Below are 22,316 nucleotides of genomic sequence, written 5' to 3' on the forward strand. Positions count from 1 at the left end.
ACACAAAAATATTCACAGCACAATTTCCTGAACAACTCAAGGTTTATCAGTAAATTGACTCATACTGGCTCATTCTTTCTTTGTTTGTCACCTGAGAGACACATGACTAATCATACATGTATCAGCATGAAAGAGTTGTTGGGTCAAGAACCAAGTTTTTCAACAATTGAGACAGTTTTTCTGTGAACAACTTGGTCAAGAACCGAGTTGTTCGAGATGAGAGAAGCTTGAGAACCAAGGTTTGACTGTATATGACTGTGTAACCACTAAGTTGTACACCTGAAACCAATACATAATTTAAAAAGTACAAAAAAAATTTATATTAAAGGCAAAGAAACAAGAGCAGCTAAAACAATTTTTAAAAGAATAAAGTTGGAGGGCTAACAATACCTGATCTGAATACTTCCTTAAAACTATAATACTCACCCTGCTATTGGCAAATACATAAAAATACAGATAAATAGAAGATAACAGAGATTGCAGAAATAAATCCACAATGATAAGGTCAACTGATTTTCAACAAAGTTATAAAGCAAGATCAATGAAGAAAAGGTCTTTCGATAAATGGTGCTGAAAGAGTTGGATATCCCTATGTAAAAAAAAAAAAAAATCAATCTATACTCTGTACTATATATAAAAATTAACTCGAAATGGATCATATACACCAATGTAAAACATAAAAGTATAAAACTTCTAGAAGAAAACATAGGAGAATATCTTTGTGACCTTGGGTTAGGCAAACACCAAAAGCATGATATATAAAAGAAAAAAATTGATAAACTGGACTTCATCAAACTTTAAGCTATTTGTTCTTCAAAAGATAGTTAAAAATGTTAAAAGAGAAGCCTCAGTCTGAGAGAAAATATCTGCTAAACACATCTTGTTTTCAGAATATATAAAACTCTCAATATCTAATAAGAAAACAGAAAACCCATTTTTTCTAATTAGCATATTATTTAGACACTTCACCAAAGAAGATATAGGAATTATGGATAAGCACGTGAAAACTGTTCAATATCAATAGTCATTAGGGAAGTGCAAATTAAAACAACAATGTATCACTGAATGTACATTCACTAGAATGACTTCAAAAAAACTGAAAATACCAAGTGCTGACATGGATGTGGAATAACAAGAGCTTCCATACCTTTTTTTTTTTGGTGCACCATTCCTGGAAGCACTGCAATACCAAGTCGATGTGTGGAGTGGATGGAGCAAGCTCCTATTCCATCTCCTAATTCCAAAAATCCATTTAATTTATCATCCTCGGATAGAGAACCTATCCGATATTAAACTGATAAGAACAGATACTATACTTGATCTTAGTCAAAAGGCTGAGAAGCAATTAGAGCTTTCATACTTTGCAGATAAAAATATAAATGGTATAAGTGCTTTGGAAAACATTTTGGCAATTGCTAGTAAAGTTAAATATATACTCACAATACTATCCAGCAATCCCACTCCAAGGTACTTACAGAAGTGAAATGAAAACTTCTTCACACAAAACCCTCTAGGCACATGTTTATAGCTTTATTTGTAAGAGCCAAAAACACCAGAAAACAACCCAGATGTCCTTCAACTGGTGAAGGGATGAATAAAGTGTAGCATAAATAGAATTTAATACTACTTATCAATTAAACACACACACACACACACACAACATGGATAAATATTAAAAACATTATGCTGAATGAAAAAGGCCACTCAAAGTTTACATAATGTATGACTCCATTTCTGTGACACTCTGGGAGAGGCAATACTATAGAAAGAAAAAAAAGATTAATGGTTACAAGCAATAGGAAGTGGAAGAAATGGTTTACTACAAAGTCAAAGTGAATTTTTGAGGGTGATTAAGCTATTCTATGTCTTGATTGTGGTGGTAGTTACATGACCATTTTCATTTGTCAAAATTTCCAGAATTTTACACTAAAAAAATGAATTTTAATGTATTTAAACTGTACATTAATTTACTATGCAAACATTAGTCAAAACAAAACTGGAACAGCTATATTATTATCAAACAAGAAATAGATCAGGGATAGAAGAGCAACATTACAAAATGATAAAAGGGTCAATTCACCATGAAGTCAAACAATCCTAAATGTATATGTATCCAAAAACAAATCTTCAAAATATACAAAGTAAAATTTGATAGAACTGAAAGTACAAGACAAATCCATAATTGTATTTGCATACTTCCACACTCTTCTCTCATTAAGGATATCAGTATAAATATCAGTGAGGATATTGATATCTGTATCAGCAAGTACACAGAAGAACAACACTATCAAACAACTGGACTTAATTGACATTAATAGGCTATTCCATCCAACAGGAACAGAATACACATTCACAGTACATGGAGCATTCGCCAATACAGACCACGTTCTGGGCCTTAAAACAAACCACAGAAAGTATTTTCTCTAACCACAAAAGAATTAAACTAGAAACCAATAAAAAAGATATCTGGAAAAAATCTCCAAATATATGGAAATTAATCAATACTTTTCTTAATAGTGCATGGGTCAAAGGGGAACGCAAAAGAAATTTTTAAAATATTAAGAATTGTATATTTATTTTATGAGAGAATAAAGAAAATGTGAGCCTGGCCGGGTGTGGCTCAGTGCTTGAGCATCAGCTTAGGATCCAGGAGATCACTGTTTGATTCCCGGTCAGGGCACATGCCTGGGTTGCGGGCTCGATCCCCAGTTGGGGGCGTGCAGGAGGCAGCCGATCAATGACTCTCTCATCATTGATGTTTCTATCTCTCTCTCTCTCCCTCTCCCTTCCTCTCTCTGAAATCAATAAAGATATATTTTTTTAAAAAAGAAGCAAACATTAAAAAAAAAATAGAAAAGAAAATGTGACCAATGACTATTTAAAAATTATTATTAATTCAAAAATAAAGAGTTGTATAAAAGTAAAACAACAGCTGAAATATGTATGAACCAGGTGAGTAAGCAGTGTTTAGAGAGAAATATAAAGTACTAAATGCTTACAATAGAAACAAAGAAAGATCTCAACTTAATGATCTAAGTTTCTACCTTAAGAAACTGAAAAAAGAAGAGCAAATTAAAGAAAATATTAGATAAGAACAGAAACCAACAAAATTGAAACAGAAAAGGAATAGAAAACAAAACAATAAAATCAAAAGCTGGTTCTTCAAAATGATCAATAAGATGTATAAAGCTCTAGCCAGACTGATCAAGAAAGAGAGAAGATGAAAATTACCAAAAGCAACAACGGAGGGACAATAATTACACATCTTTCAGATATTAAAAGGAAAATACAGATAGGAGTACTGTGAACCTAAGGCCAATAAACTTGATAACTGAGATGAAATGGACAAATTTCTTTGAGAGAAAAACATTACCAAAGCTCTCTCTAAAGAAATATATAACCTCAGTAGTCCCACATCTATTAAAGAAATTGAGTTTGTACTTAAAAACCAACAAAGAAAAATCCAGGCCCAGAGTGCTTCACTGTCACATTCTAGAAAACATTTAAGAAAGAAAGAACACCAATTCTATATAAAATCTTCCAGGAAATAGAAGAGGAAATAGTTCCCAATATTTTTGAGGCCTGCATAACCCTGACACCAAAAACTGACAAAAGCATCACAAAAAACAAAAACTATAGAGCAGCATCCTTCATGAACACAAATGCAAAATCCTTAACAAAATATTAGCAAAATTGGATCCAGACATATATAAAAAGGTTAATATATCATCATCACTGTGTGAGATTTATCCCAGGAATGCAAAGCTGATACAACATTCCAAAATTCAATGAAATCCACCGTATCTATGGATAAAATTATGGGCATGGAAACCAGAAATTAAGGCCAATTAAGAGCATGTTATAGCCTCGATATTTTCGGGGCCTGTGTCACCACCGTGCACAACTCCAAAGGCATCATTTTTATTGCAGTCATTGTATTCTACACGAATGATACCCCTGCCACTGTGCAATACAGTGGCATTGCAAATGTATAAAATGGTTGCCCAAAAGGCAATGCAACCTTGAGCTGGGCTAACATAAATAAAAGATCCAGATGAAGAGGTTTGTATCTTCCAGATATTCCATATAGCCCTGTTTCATATGGCCCTGGAATACTCTAGTCCTGAATTCTCTACTTCCAAGAGTGCCAACACATTTCACCAGAGGACCAAAGCAGTAATAGCAAAGTGTTCTAAAGATCTCATGCAAAGAGTTGAAAAAACTGGAAATATTTAACCTTCAGAAGAAAGGATCTAGAAAGCATATACTGCACTTTATTTGCTTATATTCTATATACCCTGAAGACTGTCCATCCCCTGAGGGCAGAATCCATGTTCTATTTGTCTTTGTACTGTATTCCAAACACCTATCACTGGTCCTGGAACCTGGTAAGTACTCATAGTTATGTGGGGTTCAAGAACAGGAAAAGCTAAACTTTAATAAGAGAAATCAAAAAGAGGTTGCTCTGCAGTGGGGAAGGGAGAAAGAGTTGATTGGAAGAGACACCACAGCACTGTGAAATTTTACACCATAGCATGTGTCCTTTTCCTCATACCTAACTACTTTGTATCTCATTAGCCTGGATTGGGCATGAGCCAGTTCTTGATTGTTGTATATTAATAACAGTTCTCCTGGTCTGGGAATCAATAAAACCTCTGGGTTTGACTGGAGGAAGTGTAGAAAGAATTTTGGAGAGCCCTGACCGGTGTGGCCCAGTGGTTGGAGTTTCTGTGCGGAAGGGTGAGCGGATTTGATTCCTGGTCAAGGGCACGTACCTGGGTTGCAGGTTCACTCCAGCCCCCAGACGAGGCACGTGCTAGAGGCAACTAATCAATGTGTCTCTTTCACATCATTTTTTTTTTCTCTCTCCCTCCCTTTCACTCTCTCCCTGAAAGGCAATGGAAAAAATATCCTCTGGTAAGGATTAACACACACAAAAAAAAAGAATATTGGAAAGATAATCACAATACCTACTAGCTCCACCTAACTAGCCAAAACACCCTGGTGATTAAATGAAGTAACATATCACAGGAAGATGATTCTCATATCCAGCAATGATTTTTTAAAAATAGCAATTGTGTTCAGTATTGGCAGAATTACATCTAAATTCCACCAATAATCTAAATTACAGATGTATTGCTCTTTCAGTGAAAGATCTAATCCTGGAAAACTCTGAAAATACCTGAGAGGCAATCATATGTTCCAAACAACTTGCATTATAATTTCAAAGAGTAATAGAAATGCTCCAAGTAAACTAAACAATTTATTGACAAAATCAACTTTAAAACTCTTAGCAGACAACAGGAAAGCACATGCTGCAAAGGAAGTATAGCCTGGTGACTATAACTCAGGTATGCAGACAAGAGCTACATACAAAACTGTGACAAAGACATGCTCCTTCCACTCAGCTTGTTTTTTCCTTATATAGAAAATAATGAATAAATGAATAAATAATAAAATAGATGGTCTCTTCTGCTAAATAAAAAGTTCAGACGTGGGAAAATATCCAATATACGTAGTAACCTACAACCTGATGCAAACCCTCCTAAGACTATAGATTAACAAATGAAGAAATCCAGTGCCTCTAAATAAAATATATATCATATCCCTATCATACTATAAAATGCAGTTTGTTACAATATAGGTCCTTACCAAGTAAGGCTTCCCAGACTCAGTTGTTGTAAAACCTCACACTTACTTAACATATACATGACATTATTTGAGGCCTGATAAGTACTTATGGAAATTTTAGAGTGGGTTTCCACAAGTGGAAAATTAGTACACATTTATATAATAATAAAACTCCATTTAAACACATTCAGAAGTAAAATCAATCCCCTAATACCTAACGACTCCATAAAATAAAAGCTAACTATGGCAGAACATAATAATAGTGCTTATGGCAACAATCACACCTTAAAAAGCTCTAACGCATATATAACAAAGAAATAATCAGATACATCTGCAAATATACATATAGAATGAAATTGTAAACAGACCTTTTTTCAGCTGGAGTTTTTGAGATTCAGCAGATGCAGGAAATTGAGTTCTCTAAAATGAAAGAAGTCTATGTTACAGCACTACCATAAACCTTGCTAACTTAAAGAAACATTCAAATAACAATCATCAGTAGCTCTCTAATCATGCAATTAATCCATTAATTGCATACAAGTACAAAAAATTGTTTTGAATATAGTTTTAAAAACAAATGTGAAGCAAACTATTAATAACGTAAAATACAGACTGATAATACTTATGTATATTTATGTTTAATTATAACACGATAAAATGTACACAAATAAAAGTACTAAGTTCTTAGATACTACATATTAGTATTATATTTAATGCTATATTTATCAACAACCAAAAATGATAACTTTAATCAAAGTGAGCTTATGAGTTAGAGCAGCAGCATTTGGAGCAGACATCGATATACCTTCTCAGAAGCTTCACAGGAGGGAATACAGTGACAAGGAAGTTCTCATTCTTTGCCAGAAACTGGATGGATGGCTTCTACAGGGAGCCAGACCTCTGACATAGACAGGATTTTTGGATTTTTCAGTGATGGTGCGCTACCCACCAAAAAGCTCAGGAAGCTGCTTCCAAGCTTAAAAAGAAGCCTCAGAACTTGTGCTGGTGATTGGAACAAGCATTAGTACTGTGGCTGCAACTCAGGTTCCAGCCCTGAAATCCTGGAAAGGGTTAATTCAAGCCTTACTGATGCTGCCACTGATTTTGATGTTCTGGAGGATAAGTAGAGCAAAAAATTTCAGAAATGTCTCCATGAAGACAAAAATCTGTTCATGTTGCCCATGACCTATTCAGAAACTCTCCTCGTACTAGTAATGTTCGATCCATGTTTTTCAAGGACTGTTTATATGAAATATTCAATGACTTGGGAGTCAAAGATGGAAGACTCTGGAAAACAGCTACTTCAGTCAATTCTCCAGCTGATGGAAAATGGAGCCTTGGTATTGACTACAAATTTCAACCATCTAAAACTGTATGCAACAGACCAGGGAAAACAACTTGAATCCTTGACCTTACTGGTGATAAAATGGTCCTAGAGTGGGCTCAAGAGAAGCCGAAACTGAGCATGTTACACTTAACCTCAGTGGCACAATCCTTTATCCAGCTGGGTATCAGAATGTGCTCAGGAACACCGACGTTATGAGAGATTCAGAAACTCTATGAAAACAAGTAATTTCTTTTCCTGGGTTGTGGCTGGACTGTGGATGACACCACTTTCCAAGCCCTTTTTTCTGGAAGCTGTCAAGCATAACTCTGACTTAGAACATTTTGTGCTGATTTGAAGAGATGTAGATGAGTTCAAGAAGCTTCAAGAAAACATGTTGGACAAAGGGGTTAAGGTCATCTCATATGTAAATGAATAAGCTGATCTAGAATATTTCAAGCAACTGACCTGTGAGATGTCAGGAGGGGTAGATCAGGGACAGTGAGAAAAGGTTCATATACAGCACTCAGTGAAATGAGAGTGGCAGCACAGAAGAGGGCTACAGAAGTCAGCACCATCAGACCAAGCTGTCAGGCCCTATCACGGACGGCATTTAAGGGTAAAAGTACAAGAACCCAACACAGCCCCTAGGAAGAACCAATACCCAGAAGTTGAAGGCTGGGGTTATAGTGTGTGAAAGGGGGGGGTGTTCCAACTTAATCCTTTGTGCTGGTTGCTTCTTAGTCATATGCAGCCTGTCCCAGTTCGAGATTAACATGAAGTGACCACAAGACCCAGATGCAACTTTCCACCCCACTCCTAGGCTGGACACACACTTATTTATGTACTCATTGATAGCTTCTTTTGTAATCCCCACCTGAGGATATTTTTTCCATTGCTTTTCAGACAGAGTGGAAAGGAGAGAGAGAAACATCGATGCGAGAGAGAGACAGACAGACAGACAGACAGACATCTACTGGTTGCCGCCTGCACGCACCCCAACAGAGGCTGAGGATCGAGAGCCCACAACTGAGGTACATATGCCTGACTGGAATTGAACCTGAGACCCTTTGGTCCACAGGCTGGCGCTCTAACCACTGAGCCAAACCAGTCAGAGCCATTGGTTGTTTCTTGTATGTGCCCTGACCAAGGATCGAACCCACAACCTTGGCATATGGGGACGATGCTACAACCAACTGAGCTACCCGGCAAGGGCTTAATGCTTTTTTAGATAAAGACTTAAAGGTCTAGTTTTCTAGATCTTTTACAGTGTACAGTATTTTACTTACCTGAGAACTATTCAAAGCTTGTTCATATTAAAATTTAAAAATTTTTTAAAAGGGGGACATATGAGGTCATCTGCACAGAAATTGTATAGCACTCAATGCTATGAGGGAGTTTTTTTTTAAGGGACACATCTTATTAAATAATATAATATCTTACATTATAAAATCTTCAAATGGATTTTTCTACCTCCTATGTTTGATATGATATGAGCAAAAAAATAATGGCTAAAAATTTCCAGAAGTAATGAGAGAAACTAATCTTTAGATCCTGGATACTCAACCAATCCTGACCAGGTTAAATGAAAATAAAGCTACACTTAGATACATCACAGGGACTTGCACCAGAGATAATAAGAAGTTCTTAAAAGCAACCAAAGAGTCTGGCTGGTGTAGCTCAGTGGTTGAGTGTTGACCCATGAACCTAGGGGTCACCAGTTCCATTCCCAGTCACGGCACATGCCGGGGTTTTGGGCTGGATCCTCAATAGGGGGCATACAGGAGGCAGCGCGGATCAATGTACCACTCTCACATCAATGTTTCTATCTCTCTATCCCTCTTCCTTTCTCTCTCTCTAAAAATGAATAAAAATATTAAAAAGTAAATTAAAAAGCAACCAAAGAAAAACATATCACATTACCTAAAAAGAAAGGATAATTAGACTGACAGCTGACTTCTCAACAATTAAAGGTGGAAGATGGTATTACATTAAGACATTATAAGGATAATTATTCCCAAGTACCTGGGCTAAGAAAAATAAATGCTAATCTAGACACAAGGTCAGCAAAAACTATTACCTGCAGGTCAAGTCCAGTCTGTTTTTACACAGCCCACAACCTAGCAAAGAATGGTTTTTGCACTTTAAAAAATATACATATACTTTTCTTGACTTCAGAGAGAGGAAGGGAGAGGGAGAGAAAGATAAAAACATCAATGATGAGAGTCATTGATCCACCGCCTCCTGACTGGAAATCGAGCCCAAAACCCAGGCATGTGCCCTGACTGGAAATTGAACTGGGACCTCCTGGTTCATAGGTTGATGCTCAACCACTGAGCCATGCTGGCCAGGTGGTTTTTGCACTTTTTAATGGTTGAAAAAATTAATAATATTTCATAACACAAGAAAATTACATAAAACTCAAACTTCAGGCGCTGGACAGTTTTGGCTCAGTGGTTAGAGCATTGGCCTGCAGACTGAAGAGTCCCAGGTTCAATTCCAGCCAAAGGCATGTACCTTGGTCACAGGCTCAATCCCTGGCTCTGGTAGGGGTATGTGCTGGAGGCAACCTATCAATGTGTCTCTCTCACATCGATGTTTCTCTCTCTCTCTCTCTATCCTTTCCACTCTCTCTGAAAAGCAATGGTAAAAATATCCTTGGATGAAGATTCAAAAAAAAAATTCAAACTTCGGTGTATATCAACAAAATTTTCTCAGAACAGTCAAACTCACACGTTGACATATTGTCTGTGGTTGCTTACATACTACAAACTGCCTAGTTTAGTTACTTGAGAGAGACTACATAGCCCACAAAATTCAAAATACTTATTATTGGCCCTTTAAAAAAGTTTGCTAACCACTGTTCTTTTAAACTCTTAGTCCAATCAAACTAACTTTCAAGAACAATGGCAGATTAAAATGATTTTTAGACAAGTAAAATTTGAGAGTTTTTAGACTCACTAAATAAACTTTTAAAGGATATACATTAGAAAAAGGGAAAATAGCACCAGAATAAAGGAGTGGAATAAGCAAAGGAACTGGTAAAATATGGAACTATTCTAAGTATCTATTGACTGAATAAAACAAAGAGTCAAAAAGTATAATTTTGTGGTGTTGAATTGAAAAATATAAAAACTACAGAACAGAACAACAATGGCGAGAATTAGCAGAAGGCAATGGGCTATGAGGCATTCAAGGATTCCTGTATTATTCAGACTTAAGTTAAGAAATTAGGGTGCTCACTAAAGGAAGACCAAAGAATACAACATATAATTTCTAAGAATGAGGATTACAAATAATAATAAAAATAAATCAATAAAAACATACAAGCAAACAAATAAGTTAGAAAAGGCAAATTTTAAAACCTTTAAAAATATTTAAGGTAGGAAAGGATTACCTTAACAAGATATAAAAGCACAAACCAATTAAGAAATGATCTAGGAATAAATTTAACCAAGGAGGTAAAAGACCAGTATTCAACAAACTGTAAGACATTGAAGAAATGGAAAAAGTACAGTAAATGAAAGCATACATCATGCTCATGGATAGGAAGAATCAGTATTATTAAAATGTCCATACCACCAAAAGCAATTCACAGATTCAGTGCAATCCCTATCAAAATACTAAGGCATTTTTCACAAAACTAGAATAATCCTAAAACTTCTATAGAACCACAAAAGCCCTTTAACAGCCAAAGCAATGCTTTTTTTTTTTTTTTTTTTTTTGGCAGAATTTTATGGTTTTATTAACACAAATACAATGTGTACACAATCTGTCTATTCATTTTCTTTGTTGCGCAGGCTGGAATTGGGATTGGTGACTCTGATGGCCAGCTGGACTGCTCTTTCCACAATGGCTTTGTGGTTCTTTGAGGAGACATTGTGAGCAATCACAGCACAGTAAGATCTGGAAGAGAATCCATAAGTAGGTAAGGAGCAAGCCAGCTTGCTGCACATCAGCAACACTTCAAGCTCTTTGATCTTGTGGACCAGAAACTTCCAAAAGCCGATCGGCAGCATGTGCTTTGTTTTCTTGTTGCTCCCATAACAAATGTTGGTAATCAAGATTTGGCCCTTGAGCCTGGCCGACATGGCTCAGCAGTTAAGCATCGACCTATGAGCCAGGAGATCCCGGTTTGATTTCCGGTCAGGGCACATGCCCAGGAAGCGGGCTCCGCCCCCAGTGAGAGGCTTGCAGATCAATAACTCTTTCATCATTGATGTTTCTATCTCTCTCTCTCCCTCTCCCTTCCTCTCTCTGAAATCAATAAACATATTAAAAATTGTTTTTTAAAAGACCTGGCCCTTGAATCTTCTATTATCAATGCCTCTGGGTTTCTGCCAGTTCTGTTTAATTTTTTTTCCCCATTGATTTTCAGACAGAGTGGAAAGGAGGAAGAGAAGGGAGGGGGAGAGAGAGAGAGAGAAAGAGAGAGAGAGAGGGAAACATCAACGTGTCACCAGTACTGGGGATAGAATCTGCAACCCAGGTACATTCCCTTCACTGGGAATCGAACCCAGGACACTTTGGTGCGTGCACAGCTGGTGCTCTAACCACTTAGCAACACTGGCCAGGGCAGTTCCACTTAATTTTAACATATTGGTCTGACTGGTACCAGATGAACTTCTTGGTCCTCTTTTTGACAGCCTTGGGTTTCAGGAGGGGTCTGAGGGCAGCCATAGTGCCTCGGAGATGACTGCCACCTCTGTAGGCAGCACCAAGAAAGAGCACAACCAAAGCAATCTTGAGAAAGAAGAACAAAGTTAGAGATATCACGCTATCTGCTATCAAACTACACTACAAGGCTATAGTAATCAAAGCATCATGGTACTGGCATAAAAACAAACACATAGATCAATGGTACAAAACAGAGAGCCCAGAGATAAAACCACACCTATATGTAGGCAAAAATATACAATGGGTGCCTGGCCAAGTGGCTCAGTTGGTAGAGTCATCCCATACACCATAAAAGTTGCAGGTTTAATTCCCGATTAGGGCACATACCTAGGTTGCATGTTCAATCTCTGGTCAGGGCATATATGGAAGGCAACCGATTGATGTTTCCCTCGCACATCAATGTTTTGCTCTCCCCCTTTCTCCCTCTCTAAAATCAATGAAAAATATCCTCTGGTGAGGATTAAAAAAAGAACATACAGTGGAGTAAAATAAAGACAGTGTCTTCAATAAATGGTGTTCGGAAAACTGGACAGCTACATGCAAGGAAATGAAACTAGACCATTTTCTTACACCAGGTACAAAAATAAACTCAAGCCCTGGCCAGTGTGGCTCAATTGGTTGAGCATCGTCCTGCATGCACCAAAAGGTTGCCAGTTAGATTCCAGATCAGAGCATATGCCCAGGTTGTGGGCTGAATTCCCAGTGTGGGGCATGCATCAATGTTTCGTTATGCATAGATGTTTCTCTCTCTATCCCTCTCCCTTCCTCTCTAAAAGTCAATTAAAAATTTTTTTAAAAAAGAAAAGATGCTCAGTGTCACTAATCTTCAGAGAGATGCCAATTAAAACTATAATGAGGAGAGACAAGAAGATGGCGGTGTACGTAACCGCAGTATCCACCGCCTCCCACAACCACATCAAAATTACAACTAAAATACAGAACAACCATCACTCAGAACCTCCTGAAATCTAGCTGAACAGAAGTCCTACAACCAGGGAACTGAAGAAGCACCCAGGCCAGTGGGAAGGGCAGAGACGCAGGGCAGATTGGGTCTGAATCGCAGAGACGTGGCCATGGCCTCAAATCTGGTGCCGCAGTTTAAAACCAGAAGGGGTATCTCAGGGGTGGAGGTTTCTTGGAGGAGCAGAGGTCCCAGGCCCACACCAGGCTCCCCAGCCCCACATCGGGCCCCTAGTCCAGGGTTCCAGTGCCAGGAAGAGAAGTCCCACAACTTCCAGCTGTGAAAACCAGCAGGGATTGAGGGAAAGGGACTCAGAGGCTGTGGGAGTCCCAGGAAGCTCCTCTTAAAAGACCAGCATACGGAATCACTCAGCCACGCTCCCTCTGAGCCCCAGCACTGGGCAGCAGCTTGAAAGGAACCTGGGACATTCAGGGAGGAACTAAGTTGCCTGGAATCAGAACCAGAGCAGGAAGGGCAGTTTTCTCCCAGGAAGGAGAGTTGGCAGAGGCCATTGCTCCTTTGGTGAGCCGTTCGCCCACAGAGCGGGCAGGCAGATGCCATATGTGAATCTTCATCAACCTGACTCAAACCTTTGGCACTGCCTTGGTGATCCCCAGAGACCCTGGCCCTCCTCCCTACAAACTCATCCAAGCCATTTCCAGTGGCTTTTCTATGCAAGTGGCCTCTCTAGCCTCATGCTTAGGACTTTCCTAAAATCTCTCAAACAAGCAGCAGTTGGCCTCAGCATGCTCCATACCTCTTGTTACGTGGCCCCAGGCCTGGCACCAGTGGCAGCCTGCATTGGTTCATAGCTTGGCCTCTCCTGGACACCTCCAAGCCCAGCACAAGTAGAAGCCATCTACATATTGCTGTGTAGCTCATGATGAGTGGCCCTGGGCAAGGCACAGGCAGAGGCTGGCTTTGCACCTTCTGGGAGGCCCCAGAGACAGTGCATTTGGTGGTGAGATTCGACCACATTGGATTACAACCCTACCATATCCACAAATTACACACTCAAGAGGCACACTCAGTGAACACCAAAGCTCCACTGAAATAAATCCTGCTCCATAGGGGGGTCTCCAGCACAACAGCTTATTGGATGTAGGTGCAGCTGGTCCTCATAGCCAACTGGCCTGGGGGTCAGTTCCACCCAGTGACACAACAGCAACCAAGGCTCAACTACAACAGCACAGTGCACACAGCCCACACAGGGGAGCACCTAGAAGGCCCAGCTCAGGTGACTGGGGAGGCTGAGCCACTGGACCCTATAGGACACCTACTACACAAAGCTACTCTACAGATTCCAGGAGACATAGCAGCTCTACCTAATATATAGAAACAAACACCTGGAAGCAGCCAAAATGTGGAGGCTAAGAAACGTGTCACAAAGGAAAGAACAGAAGAAATCTCTAGAAGAGGAACTAAATGAAATAGAGCCAAGCAAGCTACTAGAAGGATGCTCAAGGATCTTAATAAGACTATTAAGGAAACTAGTGACATCGTTAATGACATAATAAAGTACCAATCAGAAATGAAGGCTACACGAACTGAAATGAAGAATAATTGACAGGGAATCAACAGTAGAGTAAAGGATGCTGAGAATCACATCAGCAATTTGGAATATGAGGAAACAAAAAACACCCAATCAGAAGAGCAAAAAGAATCCAGAAATATGAAGATAGTGTAAGAAGGCTCTGGGATAACTTCAAGCAACCCAACATTCTCATTATGGGGACGCCAGAAGGAGAAGAAAGAGACCAAGAAATTAAAAACCTATTTGAAAAAATAATGACAGAAAACTTCCCCTACCTGGGGAAAGAAATAGACTTACAAGTCCAGGAAGCACAGAGGGTCCCAAACAAAAAGGACCCAAAGAGGCCCACAGCAAGACACATCATAATTAAAATGCCAGAGGTTAAAGACAAAGAGAGAATCTTAAAAGCAGCAAGAAAAAAGCAGTCAGTTACCTACAAGGGAGCACCTACACAACTGTCAGCTGATTTCTCAACAGAAACTTTGCAGGCCAGAGGGAGTGGCAAGAAATATTCAAAGTGATGAAAAGCAAGACCCTACAACCAAGATTATTCTACTCAGCAAAGCTATCATTTAGAACTAAAGGTCAGATAAACAGCTTCACAGATTAAAAAAAGCTAATGGAGTTCATCACCACCAAACAAGTATTACATGAAATGTTCAAGGGTCTTCTTTAAGAAGAAGCTAATGAACAAAATAATCAAACTAAATAGACCCAGAGACACTGAAGCATGCAACAGATGGTCACATCTCAGAGGGAAGAGGGAAGGGGAGTGGGGGGTGGGAAGAGATTAACCAAAGAAGTTATATGCATATATGCATAACCCATGGACACAGACAATAATGGGGTGAAGGCCTGGAGAGGGAGTGGGAGCAAGGTGGAAGGAGTCAATTGGCGAAAAATTGGGATACCTATAATACTTTCAACAATAAAGATAAATTTAAAAAAACAACAAAAAACACGATATCACCTCATACATGTCAAAATGCTTATCATCAATAAATCAATAAACAACAAGTGTTGGCGAGGATGTGGAGAAAAGGGAAACCTCATGCACTGTTGGTGAGGTTGTAAATTGGTGAAGCCACTATGGAAAACAGATAAGAAAAAGCTAAAGGAGTTCATCACCACCAAACCAGTATTATGTGAAATGTTGAAGGGTCTTCAACATTGAAAGTTCCTCAAAAATTAAAACTAGAACTACCATGTGACCAGCAATTCCACTTGTGGGTATTTATCCGAAGAAATCTAAAACACTAATTGAAAAATATATGGACTCCTATGTTCACTGCAGTGTTATTTACAATAGCCAAGATTTGGAAGCAACCTAGGTGTCCACTGATAAACAAATGGATAATGAAGATGTGATATATGTATACAGTGAAATATTACTCAGCCATGAAAAATAAATGAAATCTTACCATTTGTGACAACATGGATGGACTTAGAAGGTATTATACTAAGTAAAATATGTCAGACAGAGACAAATACCATGTGATTTCACTTACATGTATAATCTAAACAACAAAATAAATGAACAAACAAAACAGAAACAAACTCACAGATATAGAGAACAAATTGATGGTCGCCAGATGGGTGGGAAGTTGGGGAGATAGATGGAAAAGGTGGAAGGGATTAAGAAGTACAAGTTGCCAGCTATAAAAACAGTCACAGAAATGTAAAGTACAGCACAGGGAATATAGTCAATAACATTGTAATAACTATGTATGGTGTTAGATGTGTACTAGGCTTATCAGGGTGATCACTTTGTAAGGTATATAAGTCAACTGTGATTGAAAAATGAATGTAAAAAATAAAAAGATCTGAACATTCAACTACATTAAAATTAATAACTTCTGTTCCAAAAAGGGAGTAAAGACAGAAGACTAAGAGAAGATATTTGCAATACAAAACACAACTAAAAAAATGACAAAGGATTAACAGCCAGAAATTATAAATAAGTACAAATCAATAAGAAAAACAAACAGCAAAGTAGAAAAATAAGCAAAACATATGAACTAGGCATTGCACAGAAAAAGAAAAGAGATAACCAATGATGCTCGACCTCATTAATAATTAGGGAAATATAAATTAGTATCACATAAACACTTCATTTCATATCCACCATACAGACAAAAGCTAAAGCTAATATCAAGGATGTAAGCAACAGGAACTGGTGGTAAAAGCATAAATTATTATCACCACTTTAGAGTTTCTCATTAGTAATAAAGTTGAAGATGTACATATCTCATGATCCAGCAATACATTTGTAGAAATACCTTAGAGAAACTCTTATATCAGCAGACATATATAAGAAAGCCAGGTGTGAGACACTCTTACTTCTCAAATTTTGCCTTACCCTAGTCCTGGCCCTGTTTGTAGCAGCATTCTTTTTAATAGCTAAAAATCAACAGAGAAGAAAAATAAAAATTGAGCCCAGGCGGGCGTGGCTCAGCGGTTGAGCGTCGACCTAGAATCCAGGCGATCAGGGTTCGATTCCTGGTCAGGACACATGCCCAGGTAGCGGGCTCGATCAATGACTCTCTCATCATTGATGTTTCTATCTCTCTCTCTCTCTCTCTCTCCTTCCCTCTCTCTAAAATCAATAAAGATATATTAAAAAAAAAAAAAAGTTGAACTTATCAAGAGTAGAAAAGTGGTTCCCAGGGGTTGGGAGGAAGAAATAAGGAAAGGTTGGTACAAGGGTACGAAGTTTTAGCTATAGAATGAATAAAGTCTAAGGATTAATGTATTGCATGGTGATTATAGCATGATTGACAACACCGTATTGTATAACTGAAACTTGCTAAGAGTAGAACCTAAATGTTCTCACACAAAAAAAAGGGGAGGATGCTGGGGTGATAGATGTTAATTAAATTGATGGGAATCCTTTCACATGTATATGTATATCAGATCATCACATACACTTCAAATATCTTACAACTTTGTCAGTTATCTCTCAATAAAGCTGAAGAAAAAAATCCATATCTCTATTTAGCAGAATAAATTAATTGTAGTCTTTTCCTATAGTAGAATACTATACATCATTGAAAAATGAACAAACTAAACATTAGTTTTTTGAAAGCTGTATTATTTAGGGGTATTAAATATGGTAAAACTATTTTCACAAAGGAAAATAGCCCTGGCCAGTGTGGTTCTGTTGGCTAGAGTGTCGTCCCATACACCAAAAGGTGGCAGGTTCAATTCCTGGTCAGGGCACATACCCAGGTTGTTTTTGCAGGTTCGATTCCTGATCAGGGCACATGCGGGAGGCAACAGATCGATGTTTCTCTCTCACATAGATGTTTCTTTCTCTCTCTCCTTTCCTCTCTCTAAAATCAATTAAAAATATAAAAGCAAAATAACATGAAATTGAAGGAGATTACTTTTGATGGGAAAGGAAGAAAATGGGGGATATTTAAAAGGTTTCAAAGTTATTGTTAATGACCCATTTCTTAATCTGTGAGATAGGAACACAAGATGCCATTACATTGTTCTTTAAAACCTACATATAACCTTTTATTCACTCTTTTAGAAGAGATTTTTTATCACAAAAATTAATCCTCAATATACAAGAGAATAATTTGTTCTTTTGGCTATTTTATTGTCTTGATTTAACAAATACAGAAAACTTCATACAATTACCCATTTAAAAATGGGCAAAAGAAAAAAAATTAAAATGGGCAAAAGATTTGTAGAGACACTTCACCAAGAGAAAGGATGAATAAGCACATACAAAAGTGTTCAGTATCATTATCCATTTGGGAAATACAAATTAAAATCAAAATAACTATAAGTACGCACCAACTATAATGGCTAAAATAAAAAAGACCGACAATACCAAGTGTTAACAAAGATGTAGAAAACTAAAACTTTCATGTGTTGCTCATGGGACTGTAAAATGGTACAGCCACTTTAGAAAACAGTTTGCCAGGTTTTATTTAAAATATAGGTAGAAGCATAGAACAGACTGATGAATCTCTGAGGGAAGGCAGGGGTGGGTGGGGACAGATTAACCAAAGAATTTATATGCATATATGCATAACCCATGGACACAGACAATAGTGTGGTGAAGTCCTGGTGGGGGCACGTGTGGGGTGGAGAGGGTCAATGAGGGAAAGAAGAGGGACATCTGTAATACTTTCAATAATAAAGATAAACATAAATAAATAAAATATACATTTACCATACAACACAGTAATTCCAGTCCTAGAGAAACAAAAAAATATCCATGCATAAATTTGTATGCCACTATTCATACATAACATTATTCATAATAGCCAAAACAAGGAAACAATGCAAATGTCCATCAATTGGCGGATAAACAAAATGTGTATATTCATACAATGGAATACTACTTAGAAATAAAAAGGAACAAGTGGCTGTCACATATAACAATATGAATGAACCTCAGAAAACATTTTAAATTAAAGTCAGACAGGTAAGACTACACATTGTGTGATTCCATTATATAAAATTGCTAAAAATGGTAAAACTATGAAGACAGAAAGCAGATCAACAGTGGGCTGGGGTTATGAGTAGGGATTGGCTGCAAATGGACACAAGGGAACTGTCTGGAGTGACAGACATAAGTTGTGATGGTTATGCAACTATATAAAGTTACTAAAATTAATTAAACTATATATTTTAAAAGGGTAGCTTTTATGGTACATTTATACCTCAACAAAGCTGTTTTTAAAATGCTAAAAAAAAAACACCTCTACTGTTTTTGATCTGTGATTTTTTAACTGTGGGGAATATACTAAATAAGGAATCTTAAAGGTTCAAGAAGCATCTTCATGAGTCAGCAACCCTTCCTACACAAAGCAGAATTACAATAAATTATATATTTTTTATGTGTCTCTCAAAAGACTTCCCAAAACATTCTGAAATGGAAAAACTCTATTAACCCACTTGATCTCATTTATAGCTGGGATGTATGTGGAAAAAAAATTTTTTTGTTTGGTTCTTCATTTCTGTGTAATTCTGTGATCATTTGTGCATCTAACAAATAGTTATGTAATGCTTGAACCAAATCAACTAGTGCAGTAGTAATTTTTGCTTTATGTTCTGAAAGGTTTAAACCTTACTGGAAGAAAGTTATTTATACAAATATACCCAATAATGGGAATTTGGGAATTACAAAAAATGTTATAAGTATAAATCATAGAAACCAGAGCTATTTGCTTAGGATTTTAAAATATAAGTATTTATTATATTCTTAAATAAAATATAAATATCAGTCCCCATTTTTCCTCCCTAAGGAACTAGTAATAATCTAAATAACTTGAGTTAACAAATCAGAATTTGTGTGCCCCACATTGGGCTAGTTTCATTCCATTTTGCTGGATGTCTCCTGGCCTCAAGGCCTTTACTACAGCATTCATAAACTTTTACTTATGCATTTGTTCAAAGGTCTCTCTGTGAGTTTTAAGTCTTTGTCTTCTCCACATCTAGATATCTGTATCTACAGATCTATGTGGGGTTTTTTTCTGTGTGTCATGAAATTAAGATCACACAATATACCCCACTCCACATCTAGCTTTTATTTAAAATATACCATGGAAATCCCTCCAAGTCAACATATATAGTTCTAACATTGTTTGTTTGTTTTAATATATCTTTAAATCTTGATTTCAAAGAGAGGAAGGGAGAGGAAGAAAGAGAGATAGAAACATCAATGATGAGAGAGTCATTGATCAGCTGCCTCCAGCACGCTCTCCACTGGGGATTGAGCCCGCAACCCAGGCATGTGCCCTGACTGGGAATCGAACCACTATCTCCTGGATCAGAGGTTGATGCTCAATCGCTGAGCCACACCAGCCAGCTCTAAGATTCTTTCTAATGGCTGTATATCCTCCTTCCAAGTGGAAATATCAAAAGTGACCCTAGCTGTTTTGGCTCAGTGGTTAGAGCATCAGTCCTCGGATTGAAGGGTCCCGGGTTCAATTCCAGCCAAGGGCACATACCTCAGTTACGGGCTCCATCCCTGGCCTGTCAGGACACATGCAGGAGGCAACCAATCGATCTCTCTCTCTCTTCCACTCTCTCTGAAAAGCAACGGAAAAAATATCCTTGGTAAGAATAAATAAAGTATAAAAAAAAAGTCATCCATTACCTCGCCAATGGGCATTCACTGTTTCCAGCTTTTTGCAACTGTAAACAGTACTGCAATAAACACCTTGTACTATATGCTTATGTTTTGCTTCTATTTCGATAGGATACAGGTCTAGTGGGCTTACTTGGTCATTTTATTACAAGATGCTGCCAGATCATTTCCAAAAAGGACAGAAACTCAAATTTCCATGCAGTGGTAACTTGAAAACATGTAACTACTATAAATATAACACTGCTAACAATAAACTTGACAATAATGAAAATAATTAAATTTCAAGCTCAAGTGCTAAAGTCATATCAAAAGAAAAAAGCCATTCCCTTTGAAACACTATTAGAGATTCAAAAGTCACAGGACAATTCTGCCGTCATAAAAATCAAGTTCACTGACTACTCCTGAACACTTATCTATACCTGCAATGTAGCAGGTTTGGCTCAGTGGTTACAGCTTCTGCCCCCCCCCCCCAAGGATCAGGGTTGGATTCCTGGCCAAGGGCAGGTACCTCAGTTGCAGGCTGGATCCCTGCAGGGTCAGGCTTGTGCAGAAGGCAACCAATTGATGTGTCTCTCTCACATCCATGTTTCTTTCTCTCCTCTCTGTCTCTGTCTCTGTCTCTGTCTCTGTCTCTGTCTCTCCCCCCCCCCTTCCACTCTCTCTGAAAAGCAATGGAAAAAATATCCTTGGGTGAGCATTAAAAAAATAATAAATAAATAAATATATAAACAAATAAATAAATAAGATTACATATATGAAGTATTTTCTTTGGTATTTCCAAACCTACTAACACTATGCTATTTAATTTTCTTTAATTCATAGCTTACAAAAATCTTTGCATTGGGCCTCCTGTTCTGTACTCAAGAGCTTGATGATTACACTAAAATAAATGGGTTTCTCTGCTAATATAAAGAGAAAACAAAAGCCCCCTCTAACAGAAAATATTGGCCTTGCTCCTTAACAGTAAATATTTGTCTATGCTTTCCAGGGCGTTTTTTCAAAGGGCAATAAATTCCGAGTGAATAACTAAAGTCATTCTAACAAATGCGTAAAACAAGCTCTTAAACTTAATAATAAAATAAACAAAGTTTCACACTTGAAACTTTACAGAAGTTATATCTAATTATGAATATACACCTCAAAAATGACTACTACTGGGTCACCCCAAATTTACCTGGGCTACTTCCTAACGGCAATTCTGTAGCGTTTAATCCCTAAAGAGTCCTGTCTTAAGTTTAATCACAGCAGAGAAAACATGGTTCGCCCCCTCCGCAGAAGGCAGTCACGCTAAAACCCTTCCAGGCTTTGTCACCAAGTCCTAATCCAGGGGATTAACAGGAACTGCCTGCCTCTGCAGAAGTGTTGGTTGGTGCCTTTCCAAACCCAATGAGACAGAAGAGATGAGGCTAGGAAAGAGCCATTTTTGCTGAAAATATCCCTCTCTGTCCAGGTGTCCCCAAGAGGAACCACAGGCCAAGCGCTTCAAAGAGTTCAGTACTGCCCCAGGCAACCCACTCCCCGGGAGCTGGCCCGCGCCTCCGGGCCACCGCCAGTCGCTCGCCCGGCTGCGCACTCGTCCCGGGGCAGCTGCTTCAGACAAAGGCCGCCAGACAACCCGCCGCTCCTGGGCTCCGCCCTGTCCCGTAGGTCCCTGCCCTGTCCCGTCCCGCCCTGGCAGCCGGGACTCTAAACAAAACCTGCGCTCACCATCGCGAGTCTCTCCTCAGCCATCTTGGCTCCGCCCACGGCTGCGCAGCCGGAAGTAAGCGGTTTCCTAGACAACCAGGCGCACGGAACTTGTAGTACCAGGGAAGGGGCGGGGCCTGAGCAGAGTAGGAAGTAGATGGAAGAGCCGGGGTTTGCCCGCACCACCGAGGGTTTGGGGGAAGCTAGGGAAGGGTTGGGTGTGGCCTCACTGGTAGTTTGGCGCCAAGGGAGCTGATGAGGGAATGCGCAGTTGGTAATGGCTGGGCCAGCCCTGTCACCGCACACAAATTGTCAGGACGGTGCTGGAGAAACGCCTGAGTGCCCTGGTTGGCTTGACCAGCCCTACCTTGAACAGCAGCACAGCCTTCCTGCC

General features: G+C 38.5%; 1 protein-coding gene, 1 non-coding gene and 1 pseudogene across 5 annotated transcripts in view; 1 reads left to right on the forward strand and 2 right to left on the reverse strand.

The window, feature by feature from the left end:
• The window catches only part of BBS4 (Bardet-Biedl syndrome 4), a 136,553-nt gene extending 114,553 nt beyond the window's left edge, over positions 1-22,000 (reverse strand). For 3 of the 4 annotated variants that reach the window (XR_015715641.1, XM_016201488.2, XM_016201482.2), the window contains exons 1-2: positions 21,944-21,986; positions 6,000-6,051 (exon numbers count right to left, since the gene is read on the reverse strand). Coding sequence is in view for 3 of the 4 variants with exons in the window: in XM_016201488.2 (XP_016056974.1) it covers positions 6,000-6,051; positions 21,944-21,967 (76 nt within the window). In the remaining variant the exon portion in view is untranslated. Of the gene's footprint in view, positions 1-5,999; positions 6,052-21,943 lie in introns of all 4 variants that reach the window. The other variant, XM_016201474.2, reaches the window with a different exon arrangement.
• Positions 1,156-1,346, reverse strand: LOC148094278 (U2 spliceosomal RNA). The gene has a single exon (XR_015716389.1). It is a non-coding gene; the product is annotated as a U2 spliceosomal RNA (small nuclear RNA).
• On the forward strand, positions 6,507-7,460 carry LOC107528440 (protein FAM118B pseudogene; annotated as a pseudogene).
• Positions 22,001-22,316: the final 316 nt, after the last annotated feature.

The sequence above is a fragment of the Miniopterus natalensis genome, chromosome 1, assembly GCF_054644295.1.
Source record: "Miniopterus natalensis isolate mMinNat1 chromosome 1, mMinNat1.hap1, whole genome shotgun sequence".
Lineage (NCBI taxonomy): Eukaryota > Metazoa > Chordata > Mammalia > Chiroptera > Miniopteridae > Miniopterus > Miniopterus natalensis.